The 25,805-nt window shown below is 35.7% G+C and overlaps 1 protein-coding gene and 2 pseudogenes across 1 annotated transcript in view; 1 reads left to right on the top strand and 2 right to left on the bottom strand.

Moving 5' to 3' along the window:
* The window catches only part of Invadolysin (leishmanolysin-like peptidase, invadolysin), a 185,279-nt gene that overhangs the window by 21,266 nt on the left and 138,208 nt on the right, over window positions 1–25,805 (bottom strand). Inside the window, exon 8 of the mRNA XM_089106746.1 lies at window positions 16,977–17,155. Within this exon, the coding sequence (XP_088962872.1) occupies window positions 16,977–17,155 (179 nt within the window). The remainder of the gene's footprint in view (window positions 1–16,976; window positions 17,156–25,805) is intronic.
* On the bottom strand, window positions 3,716–5,689 carry LOC148939412 (endoplasmic reticulum chaperone BiP pseudogene; annotated as a pseudogene).
* LOC148939411 (endoplasmic reticulum chaperone BiP pseudogene) lies at window positions 10,402–12,375 on the top strand (annotated as a pseudogene).

Genomic DNA, 25,805 nt, shown 5'->3' with positions numbered 1-25,805 from the left:
CGTTAAGGGAAAGGTTCAGGGTAAGTGACACCTGATTAAAGCAAAGTTAAAGTTACATATGTTACTTGTTCGAACATGAGGAGTATATAACAAGCTGTAGGCAGTTCAAAACATCATGTGATAAGCCATAAATCAACCACGATAATTAAAGATGCAGGATGTTTCGAACATACGAAAGAAAACTGAATACTGAATGAGATTATTAGTCTATACGAAAATTTCCATTTTTCAATTTTTTTGTTCCAATTTTTCTTCTTCTGTTTTAACAGGAAGAATTAGTGTCAGCCTTCAATCCATGGAAAAAATAGTCATGGAAAATGTTGTTTCTCTAAATTATTTGTTTTTTCGAAAAGCTAAAAAGCTTAGAAGCTAAAAAAGCTAAAAAAGCTAAAAAGCTAAAAAGCTCAATATAAAATACCGAGAACAGGGTAGACCAATAAATCCAGCAATCTTTATTCAAGAGAATAAGGTACAGGGATAAATTTTGGTTCGACAAAATATCAACGTGCCAATATGTGGCAAACTACATACTTTGTCAAAGATATCAGTAGTATCTGAGACTTTTGGCCTAGAAATTACCCAATACAATGCTTTTTTGCAACAGACAAAAAGAAATGCGAATCACAATTCAGTAACGTTGTGTATAGGGTGTTCGACCTATTTTATATTGTATGGAATGGGAACACAGAAGTGGTCCAGCATTTTGTGAAATCTAGATGTAAGTACCCAAACAAAATTTTAGAAATGTATTGGTATGTAAATTCACAAATGAAACACAAATTAAAATACTACAATTTATACGTTGTTTCGAGACCAGAATAGGATAATGTTGCCTGAAATGTGCCAAAGGACTTTACCCTGTTGGTGAGAAAAAAAAAGAAGAAAAATGTTCTCCAGCAGTAGGACTGAAATATCCAATAGGGAAGGGTGCTGAATTATTGCCAAAGTTATTCTTTGATATAGAGTAATAATTGAACACTGATCCAGATCGAAATTAGCTAATTCCAGTTAATAGAAATGATGGGACAACAGTGTGAGTTAATCCTAGAGAGGACCCTAAACTCTCATGGATGTTTTCTTTAGCACATTCATTCATTCATTCATAATTTTCAAAAAAGTGAAATAGCTTTATCTAATAGTTGTGGGTGGTTGTAGCAGTGCCAATAAAGCAAAATCAATACTTTAGCAAATAGCAAAGCAAATAAAATACTTTATTATCACCGAAGAAGATATTTGGGAAGTGAGGGGGGAGTTTAATTCACAAAGAGTTGCTGAACTGGGATAAGTTAAAATAAGGAATACACACTTGACTACCATAAATACAATACTATTCCTTTTAGTTGGATTTTCAACATCTAAAAAAAGACATGCAATTAAATTAATACATCTTAAAGAAAGTAATAATTAGATAAATACACTGTACAGTAGCACATCTTGGCACAGTACTAATACAGTTTAAACGATAATATTTTTTACAAAGCTTGAATGTAAACCAAATAGTGCAGGAAACTGATATGAGAGAAATCTTTGGCTCCTTAAACATGACTTTTATATGATCTTAGAGGGTTTTATAGGGACCACTATGACTACAGACAGTTCAGTAATTTATTTTAGTTAAAATATTTTCAATCAAAAACCCAAGTTTACTTGGAATTAATTTTGAATTGCATGAAAGTTGAAGGCAGATTCGTTTCCAAACTATTGCATGTCTATTACGTCATAGTTAAGGCTGGGTTTTATAGCATGCATGAAAAATTGCCTAGTTTTTAAAAAGTCCATAATTTTCTATCTATTCCACCCTAGTTAGACCTTGATTCATCATTACAGAATCTGTAATGGTAAGAAAAATGTCATTGCATTCGACCACAGAAAAACAGAGAGTTTATTTGTGAAAACTATCATTACATTTTGTCATTGTGATGGCATTGCACATAATCATTACATTTATCTATAGAGATACTATAATGAGATATATAGCGTTTACTTGTGAATAATCTTGTGACGCAAAGATTTTTTGCTTTTATCAGTTGCCTAAATATTCCACCTAAAAAGACAATCAGTTTGTGTGTTAAAAACTGAAAATTAAAAACTAAAAGTAAATAGGAAAATAAGTTTGATTCTTCATTTTTCAACACAAACTACTTTGCTTATAGTGGCATTTTAAGTTTGTGCATTTCTCATAGAATTTTATTTTCAAATTGGCAAAGTATTTTCGCGTGACAACAGTGACGGTTTGTTTTAAGAACTCCACGGCAATGCTGGTTTCATGATATTGAAAATTGTCGTGAAGCCAAAAGGAGACCGAAGTGGACTCCAGAAAGCTTGGCGTTCCAAGAAGAAGTGTCTTTTTTCAAGACTAATCCATTGACAATCACACATCTTATTAAATATAGCCTCTGGAAAGTCCTTATTCTACCAGAAAAAAATATGACTGACGGCAATAAGGGAGTTAATCAAAACTACAATTATCTCTTGGAGCCCAGCTTTTTTTTTGGCTTAAAGTCAGACAAAAACTACCTTTAACTCGACTCGTTAACGTTCTCTCTCTCTCTTTCTCCCTTTCTCCCTCTCTCTCTCTCTCTCTCTCTCTCTCTCTCTCTCTCTCTCTCCGAAGTCTATGCGATCATCCTTTCCATATAAACCTTATATGCCCCCAGGGCATAACTTAAAACCCTTGCCCTGAGGGTTCTTGAGGAGGGGGTTGTCATCCTAAAAAACCTAATAATTTCTGGACACTTCAACTACGTTGAAAAAAAATGGCTATCTTAAAATTTTCACTGGATGTGTTTGGTGAAATGATGGGCGTGGGAGGGGGTTAGTTGTCCTTCAATCACTTTCTAGTATTAAGGGCACTAACCCTTTCAATTTCCAATGAAATGAGTCCTTTCGAAGTGTCTACGACAACTTCTTCGATACGAAGTGAGCTGGTCTAAAACAAACCAGCCAAAAAAAACAAACAAATAAAACATTTTGACCACATCGCTCTATGCTTAGGCAGCGCTATTGCGCTGCCTTTTATCTACGCAAGTAGGCCTACCTTAGATTGAATAGCGTAATAGAAAAGGAATTTAAAAACTGATTAAGCCTCATTTTCTCAGCAACAAAAGAAATTACAAGTTTTTTTACTTTCATATTAAGTTAATGATACTTTATCTGGTAAGCTGGTAAAAGCCCTACAACAGGAAATACTTTACATTGTTACTGACTTTAATAGTAATAAATCCTTCGTTAAATCTCAAATCCATTTTTCATTCATTATTATTTGATGATGTCTTGACCATGGAGCAAACTGCCGCAGATCTCAAGGACTTTATTGAATTATGTATAAGTTCAATTCATCTACATTGCTACATTCACATATTTTATATGTGCATATTTTATACTGACTGCATTTGTTTCTTCTTTTCGAAAGACCAGGTTGTATCTTTGACAAAAATAATTTGTGTGACCACACTGGCAAATAAAGACAAAGGAGTAAAAAAGTGTAAAGAAGAGATGAGCGAGGATTGTTTTTTATGAGAAAATTATTTATGCAGAAATGTAATAAAATAATACAACTTGGCTCCAAAATATCGCAAAGCAAACAATCTTAGACATTATCAGTTTCATTGACAAAATGCTTTTTTGGCTTCACTTTAAACCGTCATTCACGTTTGACTGGAACGAATCCTTCGAAATAAATAAATTACGACACAATACTTTCTAAAGCACAAAATCAAAGTTCGTCGCCTTCACCTTTCTTCTCAGGCTTCTCAGAGACAGCCCCGCCACTTTGTTGGTATAGTTTGGCGATTATCGGTTGCACTATATCTTCAGCTTCTTTCTTCATTCGTTTGAATTCCGATGCCTCGTTATCTTGATTATCTTCTAGCCACTTTATCTTGTCTTCGACCGCCTCTTCAATTTTAGATTTATCATCATCTGACAACTTTGCTCCAAGCTTATTCTTGTCACTTATCTGATTCTTCAATGAGTAAAGATACGATTCAAGTTCATTGCGAGATTCAATCTTTTCTTTGAGTGATTTGTCTTCATCGGCAAAACGTTCGGCGTCCTTGATCATACGCTCAATATCTTCAGGGGTGAGACGGTTCTGATCATTGGTGATTGTGATTTTTTCTTTATTTCCAGCTCCCTTATCCTCAGCCGAAACTTGTAAGATTCCATTAGCATCCATTTTAAAAGTCACTTCAATTTGAGGGACACCACGTGGCGCTGGAGGGATGCCTGCCAAATCAAATTTTCCCAAAAGATGATTGTCCTTGGTCATTGGACGTTCTCCCTCAAATACCTGGATGGTGACAGTGTTCTGATTGTCGACAGCTGTTGAAAAAATCTGCGACTTCTTTGTTGGAATGACCGTGTTCCTAGGAATCAATTTGGTCATCACTCCACCTACAGTTTCAATGCCCATGGTCAGAGAATTCACGTCAAGAAGGATGATATCCCCAGTCTCCTGTTCACCACTCAGAACTCCAGCCTGGACTGCAGCACCATACGCAACGGCTTCGTCGGGATTAATGCCTCGACTGGGTTCTTTGCCATTGAAAAACTCTTTAACGAGTTGCTGTATCTTGGGAATTCTAGTGGACCCGCCAACCAGGACAATTTCATCAATTTCTGTTTTTTTCATTTTGGCATCTTCCAATACCTTTTGAACTGGTTTCAGAGTGGACCTAAACAAGTCAATATTCAACTCTTCAAACTTTGCTCGTGTCAATGTTTCAGCAAAATCTTCACCTTCGAAGAATGAGTCAATTTCAATTTTAACTTGATGAGCAGAAGACAAGGCACGCTTTACCTTCTCAATCTCACGTCGTAGTTTTTGAACAGCGCGGTTATCTTTACGGACGTCCTTTCCTTTCTTCTTCTTATACAATTTGATAAAATGTTCCATGATTCTTTGATCGAAATCTTCACCGCCCAAATGAGTGTCGCCATTCGTTGAAACTACCTCGAATACACCGTTGTCGATGGTTAACAATGAGACGTCAAATGTGCCACCACCCAGGTCAAACACAAGAATGTTCTTTTCTCCTTCTTTCTTATCAAGGCCGTATGCAATGGCAGCGGCAGTTGGTTCATTGATAATGCGCATGACTGTCAGGCCAGCAATAAAACCTGCATCTTTAGTAGCTTGTCTCTGAGCATCATTAAAATAGGCGGGTACAGTTACCACAGCGTGTGTCACTTTTTTCTCCAAATATGCCTCTGCAACTTCCTTCATTTTACCAAGAATCATGGCGGATATTTCTTCAGGAGTAAAAACTTTAGTGCCTTGCTTTGTTTCCACTTGAATATGGGGTTTGCTGCTCTTCTCGATGACTTTGAATGGGAAAAGTTTTATATCACTTTGAACAGTTTTTTCGCTCCATTCACGGCCAATCAGACGTTTAGCATCAAAAACAGTGTTCTCGTGATTTGTTGTCAACTGATTCTTAGCAGCATCACCAATTAAGCGCTCACCATCTGCTGTGAAGGCAACATAAGACGGAGTGATTCGGTTACCTTGGTCATTTGGAATTATTTCAACACGACCATTCTTGAACACACCAACGCAAGAGTAAGTTGTCCCAAGATCAATACCAATAACTGTTCCAAGTTTTTTATCTTGCTTGTCAGGTTTAGAAAGAGCAAAGCCAAATAGAGTCACAAAGGACAGTAGTGTCACAAGCTTCATCTCAACCATTTATACCACAAGCCTGACCATTCTTAATATCAAGCTTATGTACAAGTACGTTGATCTTTGAAGGAACGGTTTAAGTCTTTTGAGTCAGTCAATTTTCTATCTTTCATCTACTACACTTTCTTGCAATGACTGAAACAATATTTTTGCTCTTATAGGAATCTTAAGATTTTCAGTATAAAAAAAGTTTTCAATCGATCTTACAATTTTTTTGTTCTGTCGTCATTTAATTATTGGGAAGGTAGTATTTTGGCTTTATGATGTTTATGTATAGTTAGCGAATTTAGTTTTAATAGATCAGTGCCGAACAAATAAGAGTCCAATAGGGAGAGGTCCTTTTATTAGACTGTGAAAAACAGATGTAAAAATACTGGATATTTTGACCACATACATCATTGATCGAAATATCCAGTAACTTTTACATGCTTTTTGCTGTATAATAAAAGGACCTCTCCCTGTGGGAACTCTCACATTTGTTTCGTCATAGAAAGGCAGTTTCTTGGGGAAAATATATAGATCACATTTTCTTTCTGTTTTGTTACAAATCATGCAAAGTTCCGCTTTCTGTTGTTCTTAATTAGTATTTCAGTTGCAATGAGTCAGCTTAGAATCTGATTAAAAAATTTTCACTAGGTAGTTTTTTAAATTCATTTTTCATTTTTTCTTAGTAAAGGAACTGGGAGGGGGATTATTCAGTGTAGGTATTTTAAAAGTCCGTTTAATGATTTTTGATCATTGAGAAGTCAATGCCACGCTGTTGATGCTTCCAAGCCTATCTGTTCTGGAAGTGACACAAAGTATTTTTATTGCAATATGCCACCCTGCGATGGTGTTGTCCAAACAAGTTTATAATAAGCCCTTAGATGTTATTTTTAGCTTTAAAATGAGGGTCAAAATTGTTTCAATGATTTTCTGTGCCCTGCTGACTTCGAACATAAGAAGAAGTATGCTATACATGAACGTTACATCAGCGTTCAAATCTTTTTTGGAAATTCCACAAAACCAGTTTTTGAAATGAACTTTTTTCCCTAGTGTTTTTGTTACTTCTATAAATAGGTCATATTTTGTTTATCAGAACAATAACGAAAACCTATGATTTTTGAATAATCCTTTTGCGTTGCTATAACTGAAGTCGCGTCTTCGGTTCCCGTTTCGGTTCTGTTTTTATCTAAATTTGGGGGAGTCCATTGCTCATTTTGGCACTTAAGAAATTTCAAATTTCTAAAATCGGGGATGCGGATAGATGTCAGTGCTTAGGAAAATCAGTAGGATGATGTAGATGGCATGATGCTACCCAGTGTCGAGTACAGGTGCCAGCTGGAAAATCACTTGCAAGTATCGCTGATCAAGAAGATCAATACACAAATGTAGATGGTGTGATAGCTATTTTGTTTTTATTTGGTAGAAAAATATGTATATTTATTCGTTGACAAACTATCTTCACTTTTTCCCAAACACAAAAAACATAAAGTAATACAATTTGAACGACGAGGGGGGGGGGCGGGGGATTAAGGCATTTTGGACGGACTCAAATCTTTAGTTTGTCATGATCCTCTAATTATTTAAAATAAAAAGCAATAAATACAAAATGCCACATAAAAATAATTAATATCTAAACTTACAGCTCTTTAAATTTAGAGGCCTGTCCACAACAGACCTGTTTAGAGACCAAGTCTTACCTATAAGACTTGTTAAACTTACGCGTCTTATATGTATGGAAGCAAACCAGATTATTATCTGATATGGCCCTAGCTTGAATAAATTTGCAATTAATAATCCAACCAATACTTAATATACAGGGAGGTACAATCGCACCATCCATTTTATCTTATTTTTTCTCGGATACCGGAATTAACTAGCTCTTTTGGGTCCTTAAATCGGCAATAATCTATCTCCACATGATATAAAGGAAGGTCCCACTGAACCATGCATTTTATTATTTTATCTTTGTAAGGTGCAAGAATTAGCAATGATCAACTGCTACATTACACAAAGGGAGATATGCTTTATTTTAGGATACCTGAATTAGAAAGTTACTATCCCGAGCTTGACTACCTTTGTGTCCCAGAATGTACAATGATTCAACATGTACTTTGAATAAAGGGAGAAGCCATTGTTTTTTTGTTTGTTTTTTTTTGTTTTTTTTTGTGTGTATCGGAATTAGTTAATACCTAATTTTGGTGTTTAAGTTAGCCAAATGCTGCCCCCATTTTAGGTAAAAAAGAACACTGACCCGGGTACTGACGGCCGAATTTCAGTGAGAACCCTTTTGCGTTAAGTTTCTGTTGTCATGTTTTATAACCTTTCCAATGCAAGTATGGTTTTTATAACAAAAAACAAGGTCGACTTACTCCTCAACTGAGCGTTTTAAGAAACTAACTTCATGTATTTTAATGAAGACATTTATGGATCTACATGATGTGGAGACTAAAAAGTACAAAAGCTGAGATGCATTTGTTACACTGAAGCCGACTACAGTATCCTAGACCCATTGTTTTATTTGTCAATAGACCTTTATTGAAAATAACTGTCAAGAAATGTTAAAAAAAGAACAAAATAAAAACAGATGATAAGAGCCTTCAAACAGTTAAAGAAGAAGCAAAGAAAGAAAGAGATATAGTTGCTATGAGACGTGATTTTGCTTTATTGGCACTGCTACAACCACCCACAACTATTAGATAAAGATATTTCACTTTTTTGAAAATTGTGAATGAATGAATGAATGTGCTAAAGAAAACATCCATGAGAGTTTAGGGTCCTCTCTAGGATTAACTCACACTGTTGTCCCATCATTTCTATTAACTGGAATTAGCTAATTTCGATCTGGACCAGTGTTCAATTATTACTCTATATCAGAGCATAACTTTGGCGAAATTCAGCACCCTTCCCTATTGGATATTTCAGTCCTACTGCTGGAGAAAATGAATTGGATGTTGAGGAAGATTCCCCGCCGCTTGGATCATAGAGGTATATTAACTATTTAGATGATGGAAAGACGAACACTGCTTAGGAAAAAATGTTCCAATACCTTAGGCTCAAAAACCTCCTCGCATGATACTATGTACTATATAAATATGTCCCGATGAGGCCGAAAGACATCAATTTTTGCACAATATCTTGTTCAAATCATGGACAAACAATTTCACAAAATGCTTTAACACTTATGTGTTCCCATTCCATACAATATAAAATAGGTCGAACACCCTTATACTATAATAGCAAAGAGTGATTGCAACTCTTAAGTTATAGCAAAGAGTGAAATCTAAATCAGGGTTTCCGCCATATGTTGCCACATCTAGAGCCTTTTGTAACAAAAAAAAATATTTAAAAATCAATATTTAGGAAAAATTGCATTTACATGTGCAAGATTAATGAATGAAGTCATAATTTACATAAAGATTCTATATAGTTCTTTATTAATGTGGAGTATGTTATTTTCATCGGATATATCAAAAACCTAGTAAAGACCAAACTACGGCACATAGTAATTAAAATTGTACAGTATTCGGGTTGCAGCGGTAGCTAGCAACCTAGTAAGAGTTCCAGGTTGCAGCGGTATACATTAAAGGACGAACTATAGTTAACTCTTCTCAATAGTAACCAAAACTCTAAAAAAAAGAATTTTAATATCAATAGATACATCAAAAGAATTGTATTTTTATGCTGATTTTAAATATTTAAGTTTCATCAAGTTTCATCTGGAATTTAAGTTTAAGTTTCATCTGGAATTTCCAAAAAAGATTTGAACGCTGATGTAACGTTCATGTATAGCTTACTTCTTCTTATGTTCGAAGTCAGCAGGGCACAGAAAATCATTGAAACAATTTTGACCCTCATTTTAAAGCTAAAAATAACATCTAAGGGCTTATTATAAATTTGTTTGGACAACACCATCGCATGGTGCGTATGGCAATAAAAATACTTCGTGTCACTTCTAGAACAGATAGGCTTGGAAGCCTTCAACAGTGTGGCACTGACTTCTCAATAATCAAGAACCATTAAACGGACTTTTAAAATACCTGCACTGAATAATCCCCCTCCCAGTTCCTTTACTAAGAAAAAATAAAAAATGAATTTAAAAAACTACCTAGTGAAAATTTTTTAATCAAATTCTAAGCTGACTCATTGCAACTGAAATACCAATTAAGAACAAAAGAAAGCGGAACTTTGTATGATTTGTAACAAAACAGAAAGATAATGTGATCTATATATTTTCCCCAAGAAACTGCCTTTCTATGACGAAACAAATAAGAGTTCCCACAGGAAGAGGTCCTTTTATTATACAGCAAAAAGCATGTAAAAGTTACTGGATATTTCGATCAATGATGTATGTGGTCAAAATATCCAGTATTTTTACATCTGTTTTTCACAGTCTAATAAAAGGACCTCTCCCTATTGGACTCTTATTTGTTCGGCACTGATCTATTAAAACTAAATTCGTTAACTATACATAAACATCATAAAGCCAAAATACTACCTTCCCAATAATTAAATGACGACAGAACAAAAAAATTGTAAGATCGATTGAGAACTTTTTTTATATTGAAATTATTGAGATTCCTGTAACAGCAGAAATATTGTTTCAGTCATTGCGAAAAAGTGTCGTGGATGAAAGATAGGAAACTGAATAACTCAAAAGACTTAAACCTTTCCATGAAAGATGAAAGCACTTGTACATAAGCTTGATATTAAGAATGGTCAGGCTTGTGGTATAAATGGTTGAGATGAAGCTTGTGACACTACTGTTCTTTGTGACTCTATTTGGCTTTGCTCTTTCAAAACCTGATAAGCAAGATAAAAAAATTGGGACAGTTATTGGTATTGATCTGGGGACGACTTACTCTTGGGTTGGTGTGTTCAAGATTGGTGGTGTTGAAATAATTCCAAATGACCAAGGTAACCGAATCACTCCGTCTTATGTTGCCTTCACAGCAGATGGTGAGCGCTTAATTGGTGATGCTGCTAAGAATCAGTTGACAACAAATCACGAAAACACTGTTTTTGATGCTAAACGTCTGATTGGCCGTGAATGGAGCGAAAAAACTGTCCAAAGTGATGTAAAACTTTTCCCATTCAAAGTCATCGAGAAGAGCAGCAAACCCCATATTCAAGTGGAAACAAAGCAAGGCACTAAAGTTTTTACTCCTGAAGAAATATCCGCCATGATTCTTGGTAAAATGAAGGAAGTTGCAGAGGCATATTTGGAGAAAAAAGTGACACACGCTGTGGTAACTGTACCCGCCTATTTTAATGATGCTCAGAGACAAGCTACTAAAGATGCAGGTTTTATTGCTGGCCTGACAGTCATGCGCATTATCAATGAACCAACTGCCGCTGCCATTGCATACGGCCTTGATAAGAAAGAAGGAGAAAAGAACATTCTTGTGTTTGACCTGGGTGGTGGCACATTTGACGTCTCATTGTTAACCATCGACAACGGTGTATTCGAGGTAGTTTCAACGAATGGCGACACTCATTTGGGCGGTGAAGATTTCGATCAAAGAATCATGGAACATTTTATCAAATTGTATAAGAAGAAGAAAGGTAAGGACGTCCGTAAAGATAACCGCGCTGTTCAAAAACTACGACGTGAGATTGAGAAGGTAAAGCGTGCCTTGTCTTCTGCTCATCAAGTTAAAATTGAAATTGACTCATTCTTCGAAGGTGAAGATTTTGCTGAAACATTGACACGAGCAAAGTTTGAAGAGTTGAATATTGACTTGTTTAGGTCCACTCTGAAACCAGTTCAAAAGGTATTGGAAGATGCCAAAATGAAAAAGACAGAAATTGATGAAATTGTCCTGGTTGGCGGGTCCACTAGAATTCCCAAGATACAGCAACTCGTTAAAGAGTTTTTCAATGGCAAAGAACCCAGTCGAGGCATTAATCCCGACGAAGCCGTTGCGTATGGTGCTGCAGTCCAGGCTGGAGTTCTGAGTGGTGAACAGGAGACTGGGGATATCATCCTTCTTGACGTGAATTCTCTGACCATGGGCATTGAAACTGTAGGTGGAGTGATGACCAAATTGATTCCTAGGAACACGGTCATTCCAACAAAGAAGTCGCAGATTTTTTCAACAGCTGTCGACAATCAGAACACTGTCACCATCCAGGTATTTGAGGGAGAACGTCCAATGACCAAGGACAATCATCTTTTGGGAAAATTTGATTTGGCAGGCATCCCTCCAGCGCCACGTGGTGTCCCTCAAATTGAAGTGACTTTTGAAATGGATGCTAATGGAATCTTACAAGTTTCGGCTGAGGATAAGGGAGCTGGAAATAAAGAAAAAATCACAATCACCAATGATCAGAACCGTCTCACCCCTGAAGATATTGAGCGTATGATCAAGGACGCCGAACGTTTTGCCGATGAAGACAAATCACTCAAAGAAAAGATTGAATCTCGCAATGAACTTGAATCGTATCTTTACTCATTGAAGAATCAGATAAGTGACAAGAATAAGCTTGGAGCAAAGTTGTCAGATGATGATAAATCTAAAATTGAAGAGGCGGTCGAAGACAAGATAAAGTGGCTAGAAGATAATCAAGATAACGAGGCATCGGAATTCAAACGAATGAAGAAAGAAGCTGAAGATATAGTGCAACCGATAATCGCCAAACTATACCAACAAAGTGGCGGGGCTGTCTCTGAGAAGCCTGAGAAGAAAGGTGAAGGCGACGAACTTTGATTTTGTGTTTTAGAAAGTATTGTGTCGTAATTTATTTATTTCGAAGGATTCGTTCCAGTCAAACGTGAATGACGGTTTAAAGTGAAGCCAAAAAAGCATTTTGTCAATGAAACAGATAATGTCAATGATTGTTTACTTTGCTATATTTTGGAGCCAAGTTGTAGGCTATTATTTTATTACATTTCTGCATAAATAATTTTCTCATAAAAAACAAACCTCGATCATCTCTTCTTTACACTTTTTTACTCCTTTGTCTTTATTACCAGTGTGGTCACACAAATTATTTTTGTCAAAGATGCAACCTGGTCTTTCGAAAAGAAGAAACAAATGAAATCAGTATAAAATATACACATATAAAATATGTGAATGTAGCAATGTAGATGAATTGAACTTATACATAATTCAATAAAGTCCTTGAGATCTGCGGCAGTTTGCTCCATGGTCAAAACATCATCAAATAATAATGAATGAAAAATGGATTAGAGATTTAACGAAGGATTTTTTTTCAAACGAAATCTATTTAAATCGCGTATGAAACTATATGTGTCTGATATATAGCATTATATATCGAACTGAATGTTCGATATACAATGCTATTATTGTTGAAAGATCATCACGATACTTCGGTATTCTCAACGAAAAAATGGCTAGTCAACGAAAACCACTTGGCTGTGGGACATAAGTTAATAGTTTTACTATTAAATTCAGTAACAATGTAAAGTATTTCCTGTTGTAGGGCTTTTACCAGCTTACCAGATAAAGTATCATTAACTTAATATGCAAGTAAAAAAACTTGTAATTTCTTTTGTTGCTGAGAAAATGAGGCTTAATCAGTTTTTAAATTCCTTTTCTATTACGTTATTCATACTAAGGTAGGCCTACTTGCGTAGATAAAAGGCAGCGCAATAGTGCTACCTAAGCATAGAGCGATGTGGTCAAAATGTTTTATTTGTTTGTTTTTTTTTGGCTTCTTTGTTTTAGACTAGCTCACTTCGTATCGATGTCGTAGACACTTCGAAAGGATTCATTTCAATGGAAATTGAAAGGGTTAGTGCCCTTTTAATACTAGAAAGTGATTGAAGGGCAACTAACCCCCTCCCACGCCCATCATTTCACAAAACACATCCAGTGAAAATTTTAAGATAGCCATTTTGTTCAACGTAGTTGAAGTGTCCAGAAATTATTACGTTTTTTTAGGATGACAACCCCCTCCTCAAGAACCCTCAGGGCAAGGGTTTTAAGTTATGCCCTGGGGGCATATAAGGTTTATATGGAAAGGATGATCGCATAGACTTCGGAGAGAGAGAGAGAGAGAGAGAGGGAGAGAGAGAGAGAGAGAGGGAGAGAGGGAGAGAGAGAGAGAGAGAAAGAGAGAGAGAGAGAGAGAGAAGGAGAGAGAGAGAGAGAGAGAGAGAGAGAGAGAGAGAGAGAGAGAGAGAAAGAGAGAGCTTATTAGCACTCCGTTTATTTTTTTCAAACTTCTGAGTCTTTTGTATTTTTCTTCTGTAAGTCCATAAATGTTAGTAAATACGTTGGTAGACTGTTTCCTTCTTTTTTTCACTTTTCAAGTCTCAATTTTTTCTAATTTCTTCTTTAATTTCGTTAATTCAAATTTCTTTAATCAAAATTTCTAACTTTCTCTCTTTAAGTCCTTAAATAGTGGTTGTAATTCTTTTGAAAGGCAATTTATCTTTCTACGCTTTTAAATTCTCTCTAATCTTTTATTCAAGTCTTTAAATAGTAGTAGTAACTATATCAAAATATAGATCATTACTTCCTCGTTCTTACTTTCTTTCTTTTTAAACTTCTTTCTTTTTAAACTTAAATTCGACTTGTCTTTATTGCCCTACGAAAATTTCTTTCAAAAATTTCTCGTATTTCCTAGAAACTGAAGTTTTTCCCACTTAATAAACTTTAATAATTTGGAAACGCACTAAAAAATAATCATTTTCTACGCTACCGTGACCACAACTTTAAATTAACAAGGAATTATAAAAATTTTCTCTACAAATCAATCTTTTGCAAAGTACCCTAAAAATATCTTCACTCCCTCTACCCTACATAGAGATGTTATGAAAAAACCCCTTCCTACTAACAAGTCAGTGGTTTGTCAATCTTACATCGAGACTAAATTCAAAGATTTGGAACAGATTTCTCATATGATTTATTTTTATTTTTTTAAATGTCAGATCCCTCCTTTTTTTATATTTTATAAAGTTGAGATGACTACACTCAAGCACTTTAACATAATACTTTATTATCACCGAAGAAGATATTTGAGAAGTGAGGGTGGGGGGGTAATACACAAAGAGTTGCTGAACTGTTGCTGGCTGTGTGTTGCTGGCTGTGTGACATAAGTTAATAGTTTTACTATTAAATTCAGTAACAATGTAAAGTATTTCCTGTTGTAGGGCTTTTACCAGCTTACCAGATAAAGTATCATTAACTTAATATGCAAGTAAAAAAACTTGTAATTTCTTTTGTTGCTGAGAAAATGAGGCTTAATCAGTTTTTAAATTCCTTTTCTATTACGATATTCATACTAAGGTAGGCCTACTTGCGTAGATAAAAGGCAGCACATTTGCGCTGCCTATGCATAGAGCGATGTGGTCAAAATGTTTTATTTGTTTGTTTTTTTTTGGCTCGTTTGCACCTTACCAATATTGGAAAAGCCGATTCCCCACTTTGCCAAAAATGTAAAATGGCCGTAGAAGCAAGGAGACATCTGATAGAAGTGTCTAGCAAGGAGTAGAGATCGGCTGGAGATTTCTTATGAGTTAAATATTAAGCTGGAAGACATAGTAGAGGAAGGAAGAATTTGACACCAGGCAAAGTATGTGATAAGGGTGGGGGGGGGGGCAGATCCATCTTTGGTTCCTCCAGCTAATTATTAGTTTCTTGGAGTGCGTGGAGGCAAAGGGTCTGTGAGGCCTGGGTCTCAACCCAGAGTCCATGGGTCCGCTCCACCATTCAGTAAAAAAAAAGTCAACCGAAGCCTCTTGGTTACAATTTATTACAATTTTACATGGAATTAGTGAATTATTGCATACCGTTGGAGTTATTTCACTCTTTAAATCTCAAATTTTGTTTTGAAGACTATTATATGTTGCTGACTTGCCAGTATATATTTCGCTTTCCAAAAACAAAACTCATAAGACCTAATGATATTGGGCCAGGCAATCATGCGGGACATTTGAAATATCTATCCTGTGACACTAGACTCCCGACGAAACTTCAATCGGCAGAATACAGAGTTTTCCAGGGTCATGTCGCATGTAGTAATGTCTTCCTGGTATTTGACATCACATTCGTCAGTATCATTCATTTTTCCTCGTAAAAATTACTTATCGTTGATTGGAGTTTTTCCTTTTAAAGTATTTTTTTATCTTCTTTGAACGAAATTAGCCATGTTATTCCGTTTGCCTGAAATATATACAAACACCGACAATTTGCATTTCGCAATAATTGTCATCGGACAGAACTATAGGACAGATCCTACTAGACTATATTGATTGTATTACTTGAATTGAAAAGGCGTTATTTTCAATAAAAAAAAAGAAGATTTTATTGAAATAAATTCTCTTATATAGAATATTTCCGAATGGGATGGGAGGCCGTCGTAAGGAAAAATGTAAGGAAAATTGAAACTTCCTGGGAGGGTGTAAAAAGGGAGGTTTTGAACAGATTGGGCTAGAGGAGTATGCGTAGCTGCGTTGGTCTCAGGCGACTTGATACTGCAATGACTTGTTCGCAGTGAGTTGTACCTACTTCATTGGTCTACACTAGGCTACATCTTTTTCTAGCTTGAGAATCGAGGCATTATTTGTTCAATAGTTAGGTGTAGTTATGTAGAGTTAAATAACAGGACATTTACATCTAAAGTCGGGTTTCTTTTTTCAGAGATTTAATTCCATCTTTATCACATCCAATCCATTGTAATAAGATAAAGGATCCCAAATTTATCTGAAAGGATTGTCCAACCAGATCATAAATCTGTCTTCAAACAATATAGGACAGATCCTGGACTATTTTGTATCATCTTTCAACATAAAAAAAAGCTTATGCTTATCACAATCACTTTCTGATACTTAAGGGAGACTTCCTGAGACAATAGGTGCATAAATATAAATTCAATTTCCATCAGTTTATATTCCTCACACGAAAGTCAATATATTTTTAGTATTCCAAGGATGGAAGCTGCTTTTGTCATAACACCCAGTTTTTTAGAAACACTCCACCCGTTTACATAAGACAGGATGTAGCCAAACATAGAAATTTTTTTCCGAATTTTTAATTCATGAATTTCAGTTTTATACGAAACAACGCACTATATCCGTTTTATATCATTTAATAGGGTTCATCTTGGTAAAAACTAACAAAGATCCCGAGATTAAGATATTTTTTTTATTCTAACAGATTTTAGAACAGAATTAACTGTGGTTCATTACTCATAAAAAAATTAATGAAAATTGTTCATATAGAATTTATGTCAATCAGATTTAGAATGGATTTTGTAGACATAAGACCGTGATACCTACGAAGTTACTACAATCAAAGCCCAAGTCTCAAATCTGACAAATAAAAATAACAAAATAGTTCACCTGTCAAGAGACACTTCTTGCTGACAATGCGCAGCATAGGCCACAGTTTGGCCTTTGTGACATCTATTAGTATCTAAGGCAGATACGTAAAAAACAAAATCTGCATCTTTGATCCCACGTCCAGCGGCTGACCCTTCTTCCCGACAGTCAGTCCCTTGTGCATTACATATTCGACAACTCTGAAAAATAATCACTTTAAAAATACTTGTGGACTTAACAAAGAGTGTAAAAGAAACGATTGGCAGGCCAAGAGAGGCATCAAGACACGGGTTACCAACATATTTAAAAGAGTGTAACTAAGTTATCCAAAATAAGTGTCTCAAGGATGATAAGAAAAGTGTACAAAGAATTTCGATCTTTTCTTATTCGTATATATTTATGTACCAACAGCACATTTAATCATTCAGAAACAGTTGTTCCTAATCAAGACTAGAAGCAAATGATCTCTTAGAAAATACTAATAATGCTCCCGTTAGCGTAATCTATGAAACCGTATACTATACCCCATTCATGCAATTTTACAGTAAAATAATATATATTTATTGCCAATAATTTTACAATTGAAAAAATGAGTTAATTTCAAAGTGGAAACCTAAACTCCAATTTCTTCCAATTTATAATAAATTAAAATTTAGATCTTCGAAACAACCCAAATAGAGAAAAAGAAAAAAGAGGATATCTATTATATCAGCCGAAAATGCGCTTGGTGTATTCTTTGCTTATTGTTTTTACCAAAGGACTTGACCTAAGGCAAGGCCCTAAGGATCCATTTACCTAAGCTCTATATACAATAGCTTGATTCAGGCGAAATCTTCCAATGACAATTTACCGACGTGTTGGTAGAGAGTTCAGATAGCTCTATTTTACTTTGAAAAATTTGGTAAGAAACATGCAAAAAAATAAAGAAATATTATTTCACTATTTTAGAAATTTTTCAAGAAAATTGGAAAAAAAAACATTTGACCCAGGGCTGCCATTGAGAATTTAGCAACATCACATGATATTGAATTATAATAGAATGTATGGTTTTTCCGGGTAACGTTCAATATATATATATATATGTATATATATATATATATATATATATATATATATATATATATATATGTATATATATATATGTATATATATTAATTAATTTATTTTTTGACCCACTATACAGAAAATGAAGTGGAGTAACACAAGAAAAGAGAAAAAAACAAACAAACAAACAAACAAAACAACAACAAAGATACATTTAACAACAACACAATAAATAAATATTACACTCAATGCGCTGTGGCTACCCGGATAAGTGGGTGGTTAACACCCAAAGTAGCATAAATGTTCTCTTGAAGACGGTTACTTTGTCTGACAAAACAATTTACAATATCCGGAGCGCCAAAAATCCGCATCATCTTTCTATTACTGAAAGAAGATAATAAAAACTTGCAATATCTGAAAGACATAATTCTAATATCGCTAATATCCCCTGGCCGAAACAGGATGTGAAGGCCAGCTGGGAACAAAACCGCATGGTCACAAAAGCTCGAGTACAATTTAGCTAATGCTTTTCTGTTATATCTTCCCCTGTTGGGGACTATTTTGGCGTACCCAAGTTTCAGCTTCTGTTTAATATCACTCAATGCCCGGAAACGAAATAAGGTAAGCGATTTGCAAATATTGATCCCAAGCCATCGGAAAGATTCAACACTTTTTACAGAAAATACGCCGCAATCAAGTGGCGTTGCTGAAGATTTTGAATTAAACACTAAATATTCGCATTTATCAGTGTTGAGGCTTAATCCGATTTCCCCATACAGCCGCGATACTAGTAGCACAGACTTCATTAATGTAAACTTTGACCTGCTAACAAGCAGAAGATCATCCGCATATGCAATATAGGAGACGTTTGACAACCCTGAAGAGTAAGAATGCGGTATAATATTAAGAACATTCAATAAACAAGCTTTAAAAATATGAGGTTAAAGCACACCACCCTGACGGACCCCAGATCTAACTGGGATTTTGCCAAAGGCCCGGGAACCCTGTCTCAACTGAATAAATGAACTCTGGTTCCAAAACCGAAGTACACAAATAATTGAATTATTCATACCCAAACGTGCCAGAGAAAACCATTCCTGATAGTGACACACAGCGTCGAAAGCTTTAGATAGGTCTAACGCACAAAAGTGAACTTCCGTTTTTAAACGATGTGCTTCTTGTAACACCTTTGCAAGTATACGGTGGGCATGCTGGCATCCTATACGCGACTTAAAACCGAACTGATTTGCGTCATAATCCACCTTATCTTGAATAAATGGGAGCAATACATATTCAAATAGTTTGCTTAAATTACACGCTACAGTGACTGGACAATATGATCCACAATTAAGCGGATCCTTCCCTCGCTTCAGAACAGAGGTAAAAGAACAACACAGGAAAGAATCAGGCACTAGTGAGCTACTAACACACATCTGAAAAAGTAGTTGCAGATGACTAATCAACTCGGGAGAATCGATTCTTAAATGTTAAACACAAATTCCATCCAAATCAACAGACTTAGATTTTAGCTTTTTAATGCTTTTCACAACAGACTCAGCACTAATAGGGATAATATCTTTCTGCCGTAGTCTACGCGGAATAACTGAATCAAGCAATCTACAAAACCTGGAATGAACTGCATAATTTACTGTACTGAAACTTGTCGAGTAATGACTAACCCATGAATCACCAGGAATTAAACTAAACGAAACAGTCGGGTTTAGCTTAGTAGAATTCACCACTTCACTCCATTGCCGAGGACTTTTCGGAAATTCCTTACCCTTATATCGGACGCTTCGCAAGTAAGATTTGAATTCAGATTTATTTTTTCTTTTAATATTAAATACATGACCCGAAGTGGGGCGGCCACACGCATTCCATATCCGAAGCCACATTTTTGCCCGATTTTTAAAATTTTTTAACTGAGGGTCCTCTTTCCATAAAGAACTTCTAGTTTTCGAACGAATACGCGAAACAGGGACAGCTATGGCCTCGGCTTGTTTAAGGCAGGCAACAATCTGAGAATAGTAAGAATTAAGTTGTGATCGAGCATTAGGCGATAGGACACTGGTACAAAGTAAATGGTAAGGAACTGTCACAGATGAGAGCAGAGTTGCCAAAGTACAGATATATAATGTCCAGTTACCTTTATTCCATTGACGCTTATCATACCATTTCGTGCCCAGTACAGAAGATTCACACCGATTCAGGCCAGAAGAATGCGAAACAGAGACGGTAAAAGAGAGGGGGAGGTGATCATAATCTCTTTCTTCATCATGAACCTCGACACTCGAGCATATCACACCAGCCGAGCAAACACAGTGGTCTATATCAGACACACATCCACTATTATGAATATACGAAAAATCTGCACTCTTGGCTACTATCTGATATCCATCTGGCAAAGACTGAAGCACAAGATTAGACCGAGTCAACTCTTTATTTATGTTACAATTTAGGTCTCCCACTATGATCCACTTGTAGCTGTGACTTTTAATATTCCGAAGGAAATTCTTCAGAGAAGACACAATTTTTGTGAATTTATTAAGTGACAAAACTGTTTTTTTATCATGAGGTAGGTAAGTAAGTATTGATAATCACTAGATCTGCAATTCGAAGGGCAATAAAATTATCGCAAGAGTGTATGCACTGGGGAGAGAAGCACGAAAGTCTATTACTCACAATACATGCAAGCCCTCCGGAAGGTCTGCCCCTCGTACGTCTGGCACTGGTTGTATAAACTACATGTTTTTCACTTCTGTTTAGTGAGCTGACACTTACAGCCGGAAAAAGATGTTCCTGTAGCAACACGATATCAAAATCGTTCATTTTCTGATCTATTGAATAATCTTTGTCTTTGGTGCCATTTATGTTGAAAGAACACAAAGAAAACGTTACTGTTCCAGTCATTTCTTGTTCGAGGCACACTTAGCTATGGCACTGCGGATTACGCGGCACTTTAGACTGAATGCAACATGGCCTTCACCACATAGCGCGCACTTCGGTTCAGCGAAACACGGTATAACTTTTGTTGATAAATGCATAACGCTGCAGCAGGAACAGCGGAGAGGGCAGGTGCAATTGACCTTGACGTGATCAGGCGATTGACAATTATAACAACAATGGAGAAGACTGAGGCGCTCAAATAGTCAGAAAGTCTTATATTCTAGTTTAAGTCCGTGACGAAGTGTATTTGAAAGTCCAACAGCATCGCAGAAGAATAGCTTAACAGTCAAAGACTACCCGATGCACTTAGCGTCTACAACTCCTTCACGCCCCACGAACAAACTGACGTCATAAGCTAGCTGTATGCCTTTAACTATTCCAACGAGTTTCCGCTCTTGAAGTTTTGCATCGCACTTCAGAACATTAGGTACCGCATCACAAAAGTCCTTTGCAGCAACTGGGTCAATCTGCACTAAAAGTTTATTGCCCGACGGCTTGATAGAATGAATCGCATGGTGTCCCTTGATTTGGTCAATGGCATCGCGACGTTTCACAGGATTGTTAAGCTCGGGAGAAATTCCAGAGATTACTACAGTAGTAGTGGATGTGTTTACATTTCGCTTAAACGAGGCACTGGGCAAGGAGGGAAAATTCAGATCATAAGATGTCAGTTTTTCATTTATCTGTTTAAGGGTTCGGTCTAGGGAGCTAATCTTACTGACTAACCTGGAGTAAGCTATTGCGGGGATAACCGACACTTCAGTAGGTAAGATAATGACAAAATAGGCAGCAGGGTATTATTAGAGTCACATTGACGCAACAAGTTCAATATATCTTTTAAATTTCTCCGCAAAGCTGGGTCATCCTTCCGCTTTGGAACAACTTTATTCGCCTCTCCTATTCCCCAAAACTCCGCTTTGGCATCTTTAATAACGTTAACATCAAAAAATTACAGTGCTTGATTGACTATTGTCACGTCATCAATTTCTTCGCGAAAATTTGATTGGAGAAAATTCAGAGCCGGCAAATATGCGTATTCCACTAACATCTTGCTCACGTTACAGTAATAATAACTGAAATGCCAATTTTAGGTCAAAAAGAGTCGATAGATATAGTTAGGTCAATATCCAAAGAATTAATCCTTATGCGCACAGGGAAAGTATAATCTTTCCTGGAAAACAACTTCACCGCCCGAGTGCTGAATGATATTTTTCTAGTGGTTTCAATGCGAGAGAAGTAAGTGAAGTGTTGGAGGCTGTCTACCTTGTCCCCGCAATTTAAGGGGCAAGCCCAGCGGGTACCACGGCTCTTGCTAACAACTCTCCACCCCTCTTCTGCTTACTTTTCTTTCCCCACATCAATCTCAGCGTAATTGCCTACGAATATCGTATGTCTAGTTTGATCTTAATTGTGAACTTTTATAATTTTGAAGGTCACTGAATTAATTAAGTTCTTGTTAGTGAAGTAATAAGTCTAAAAACAGGTGCTTACACTCTGAAGACTGACAATGAAAATGTACTGTCCCAAGGGAATTCGATATAGCCAGCAAAACGATAATCTGATTATGTAAATAAATCCAAACTGAAAGTCCACAGGGGAAAATCACAGCTTTAGCAGGGTTATATCTGAAAAAAATTTGGTGTTAAAACAACGAAGTCTGAATGAATACTGATATATATATATATATATATATATATATATATATATATATATATATATATATATATATATATATATATATATATATATATATATATATATATATATATATATATATTTATAAACATTCTATGGGGTACAAAGCCCTGTTCACGAGCTTAACTAAATTTGTACAGATGCGGATATGTGTGGCATAGTCGTGATAATGTTTTTTCTTAGTCTGAAACTGTTCACATACTTTATTAACTTTGCACATTTATTCAGCATGGCTACTTCGATTCAGCTTAATACAAATAAAGAGAAAACAACACAAGAAAAGAAATTCATCAATACACTAAATATTAACTCCTGTTTTCTGTTTTAGCAGTCAATCCACCCTCTCGAACGTCAACCTTAAAGTCTTTTACCTTTTCATGTTGGGCTTGTAGAGCATCTAACACAACTTTTACCATCTTTATCTTTTGACCTTAGAGCATTATCTAGTCCTTTGGTTGCTTTTTACAAAATCCTGTGGATTGTCTGAATCTGAAACTGTTTCCGGCATAGAGAGTCGTGCTTTCTTTCTATCAACAGCATTTTCAATACAGCCTTAGCGTATTTTTCCATTTTATTTCTTTCTATTAATGCACGATGATCTTCTTTCCATTTCATTCTCTTTTCTTCTTTTTTTTTCTATTTTATCCAATTTATTCCCGACATTTGGAAAATATTTTACAGTTAAAAAGAACGGACAACTGATCTCTGACCAGAACACATGCGACTTTAGATTCAACTTTTCAGAACAAGAGAAACCGCTATCTAAGGAATTTACTTCATGCCATGAAAAAAAGAGGGCAGGGTGGATGACAACTGAGTATGAAATGGAAACGAAAAACTGCGAGCCGAAAAGATAATGTGTTGGCTAGCTGACTCACTGAAAACAAGGACTTTTGGGCTTTTTTTTGCAAAAATAGAGACTATTTTAGAGACTACTGTGACTTTAAGGACCAATGTACAATCCTTGATACCTGTGGTATCTAACAAAAGCACAATTAGAGGCTGCAGCAGAGTGGATAAGAAATTAATTCTTGAATTTGGTCAGCGGAGCAAAAGCATGTAATAGAGACGAGTCCACAAGGTCCAGAAAGAGGCATTTGGACAGGGAAAAGGTCTAGGTTAATTCTTAATCTCCAAAGAACTGTAGCCTAGCTGGTAAATAACTCCTCAAGTGGTTTTTTCGCTTTGTCATGTCTTAGAAGGTAAACTTTTTAACCACCAAATAACGTCGAATAATTAGAGAACCTAATACTATCTCTTCGGTAACCTAATAAAAAATTTTGTGCTTGGTTTACTTTTTTTGCAAATCCCAGGCATCTCGGATACTGAAGACCAATTCCATTTTTTGCTGTTTTTTTAATTAAATAAAAGAAAATGTTTTTTCAACTGAAAGTAAGGAGCAACATTAAAACTTAAAACGAACAGAAATTGTTACGTATATGAGGGGGGTCGCCCCCTCGTATATATCTTCCTCTTTATGATATAGTTCGAGTTGTATCCCGGTTCTTTAAGACAGACTTCCAAATCACAAAGGCCGTTTAACTAGAATAAATAAATCTTTTGGAAGTACTAAAAAAAACTTTGGCGTAAAGAGCGAGATATTGCTGAGAAGCGATACCTCATATACGTAACAATTTCTGTTCGCTTTAAGTTTTAACGTTGCTTTTTACTTTCCGTTGAAAAAACTTGTTTTTTTTATTTAATTTCTGATCGTTTTTTTTTTAAATAATACTGGGAAATCCGGCACCCCCTTCATGGAAAAATTCTCTTTCCCCATGAAAAATTCCTCCATGGATAGATCCTCTCATGTAACCCACTCCCCCGACCTCTCCCCACCAGAAAAAAATCCTCCCTGAAAACGTCTGTATACTTCCCAGTAACCAATACTGTATGTAAACAGTGGGCAAAGTTCATAACTTAAAGCTCTTTTATCGGGGACTGTGGGGGATTAAGTCAACCTCAAAGACATAGTTCTTAGATTTTTAGACTAGTTTGAAGAAAATGGCTATCTCTAAATTTTGATCCGGTGACTTTGGGAAAAACATGAGTGTGGGAGTGGGCCAAGTTGCCCTCCAATTTTCTTGGTCACTCAAAAAGGGCACTAGAACTTTTAATTTCCATTCGGATGAGTCCTTTCCCGATATTCTAGGACCACAAGGTCAATACAATCACCCCTGGAAAAAAAAATACACATCCATGATCTTTCTTCTGGCAAAAAATACAAAATTCCACATTTTTGCAGATAGGAGCTTGAAACCTCTACAGTAGGGTTCTCTGATACGCTGAATCTGATGGTGTGATTTTCATTAAGGCTCTATGACTTTTAAGGGGTTATTCCTCCTTTTTTCAAATACAAGGCAAATTTTCCCAGGCGCGTAACTTTTGATGGATAAGACTAAACTTGATGAAACTTATATATTTGAAATCATCATAAAATATGATTCTTTTGATGTATCTATTGGTATCAAAATTACGTTTTGGAGTTCGGTTACTATTGAGCCGGGTCGCTCCTTACTTACAGTTCGTTAGAAAAACTACAATTTTTTTATGGAAAAGGTTAATAGATGTTCGAGGTAGAACCCATATTTAATGCTCTATTTAACAAAATCTCATATTAACTTCTTCAGTTTTTTCGTTGGACAAAGATCTTTCTGTAAGCATTGTTGAAACCTAAAAACGAACAAAGATTAACTTATTTATTAAATTAATGAATTCATTAAGATTCTATGATTTTTAGGGGTGTTTCCCCTTGTTTTCTAAAATAAGGCAAATTTTCTCAGGCTCGTAACTTTTGATGGGTAAAACTACACTTGATGAAATTTACATATTTAAAATCAGCATAAAAATTCAGTTCTTTCTATGTATCTATTGGTATCAAAATTCCGTTTTTTAGAGTTTCGGTTACTATTGAGCCGGGTCGCTTACGCTTTTTTAAGCTTTTCCATCTACGATTGTAGCTATGGCTTTATCTTATAAATCCTGGATACGGAAAAAAAAAATCTTTCAGAGACTTTATATTTGAAATTTTCTTATTGTGAAATGAGTCATTTTTGGTGTGTAAATACAGTGCCATGGTTCCGCAGGTAAATTTTTTAAACATCAAATAACGCCGAATAATTACAGAGCTTATTATATCCCACTGATAGCTTAAAAAAATTTTTTCTC

This window comes from Artemia sp. Qi Xiang Cuo, chromosome 21 (genome assembly GCF_049724085.1).
Source record: "Artemia sp. Qi Xiang Cuo chromosome 21, ASM4972408v1, whole genome shotgun sequence".
Classification (NCBI taxonomy): Eukaryota; Metazoa; Arthropoda; class Branchiopoda; order Anostraca; family Artemiidae; genus Artemia; species Artemia sp. Qi Xiang Cuo.
Note: the sequence above shows the minus strand (reverse complement) of the source record. Positions and strands in the feature narration are given on the sequence as shown.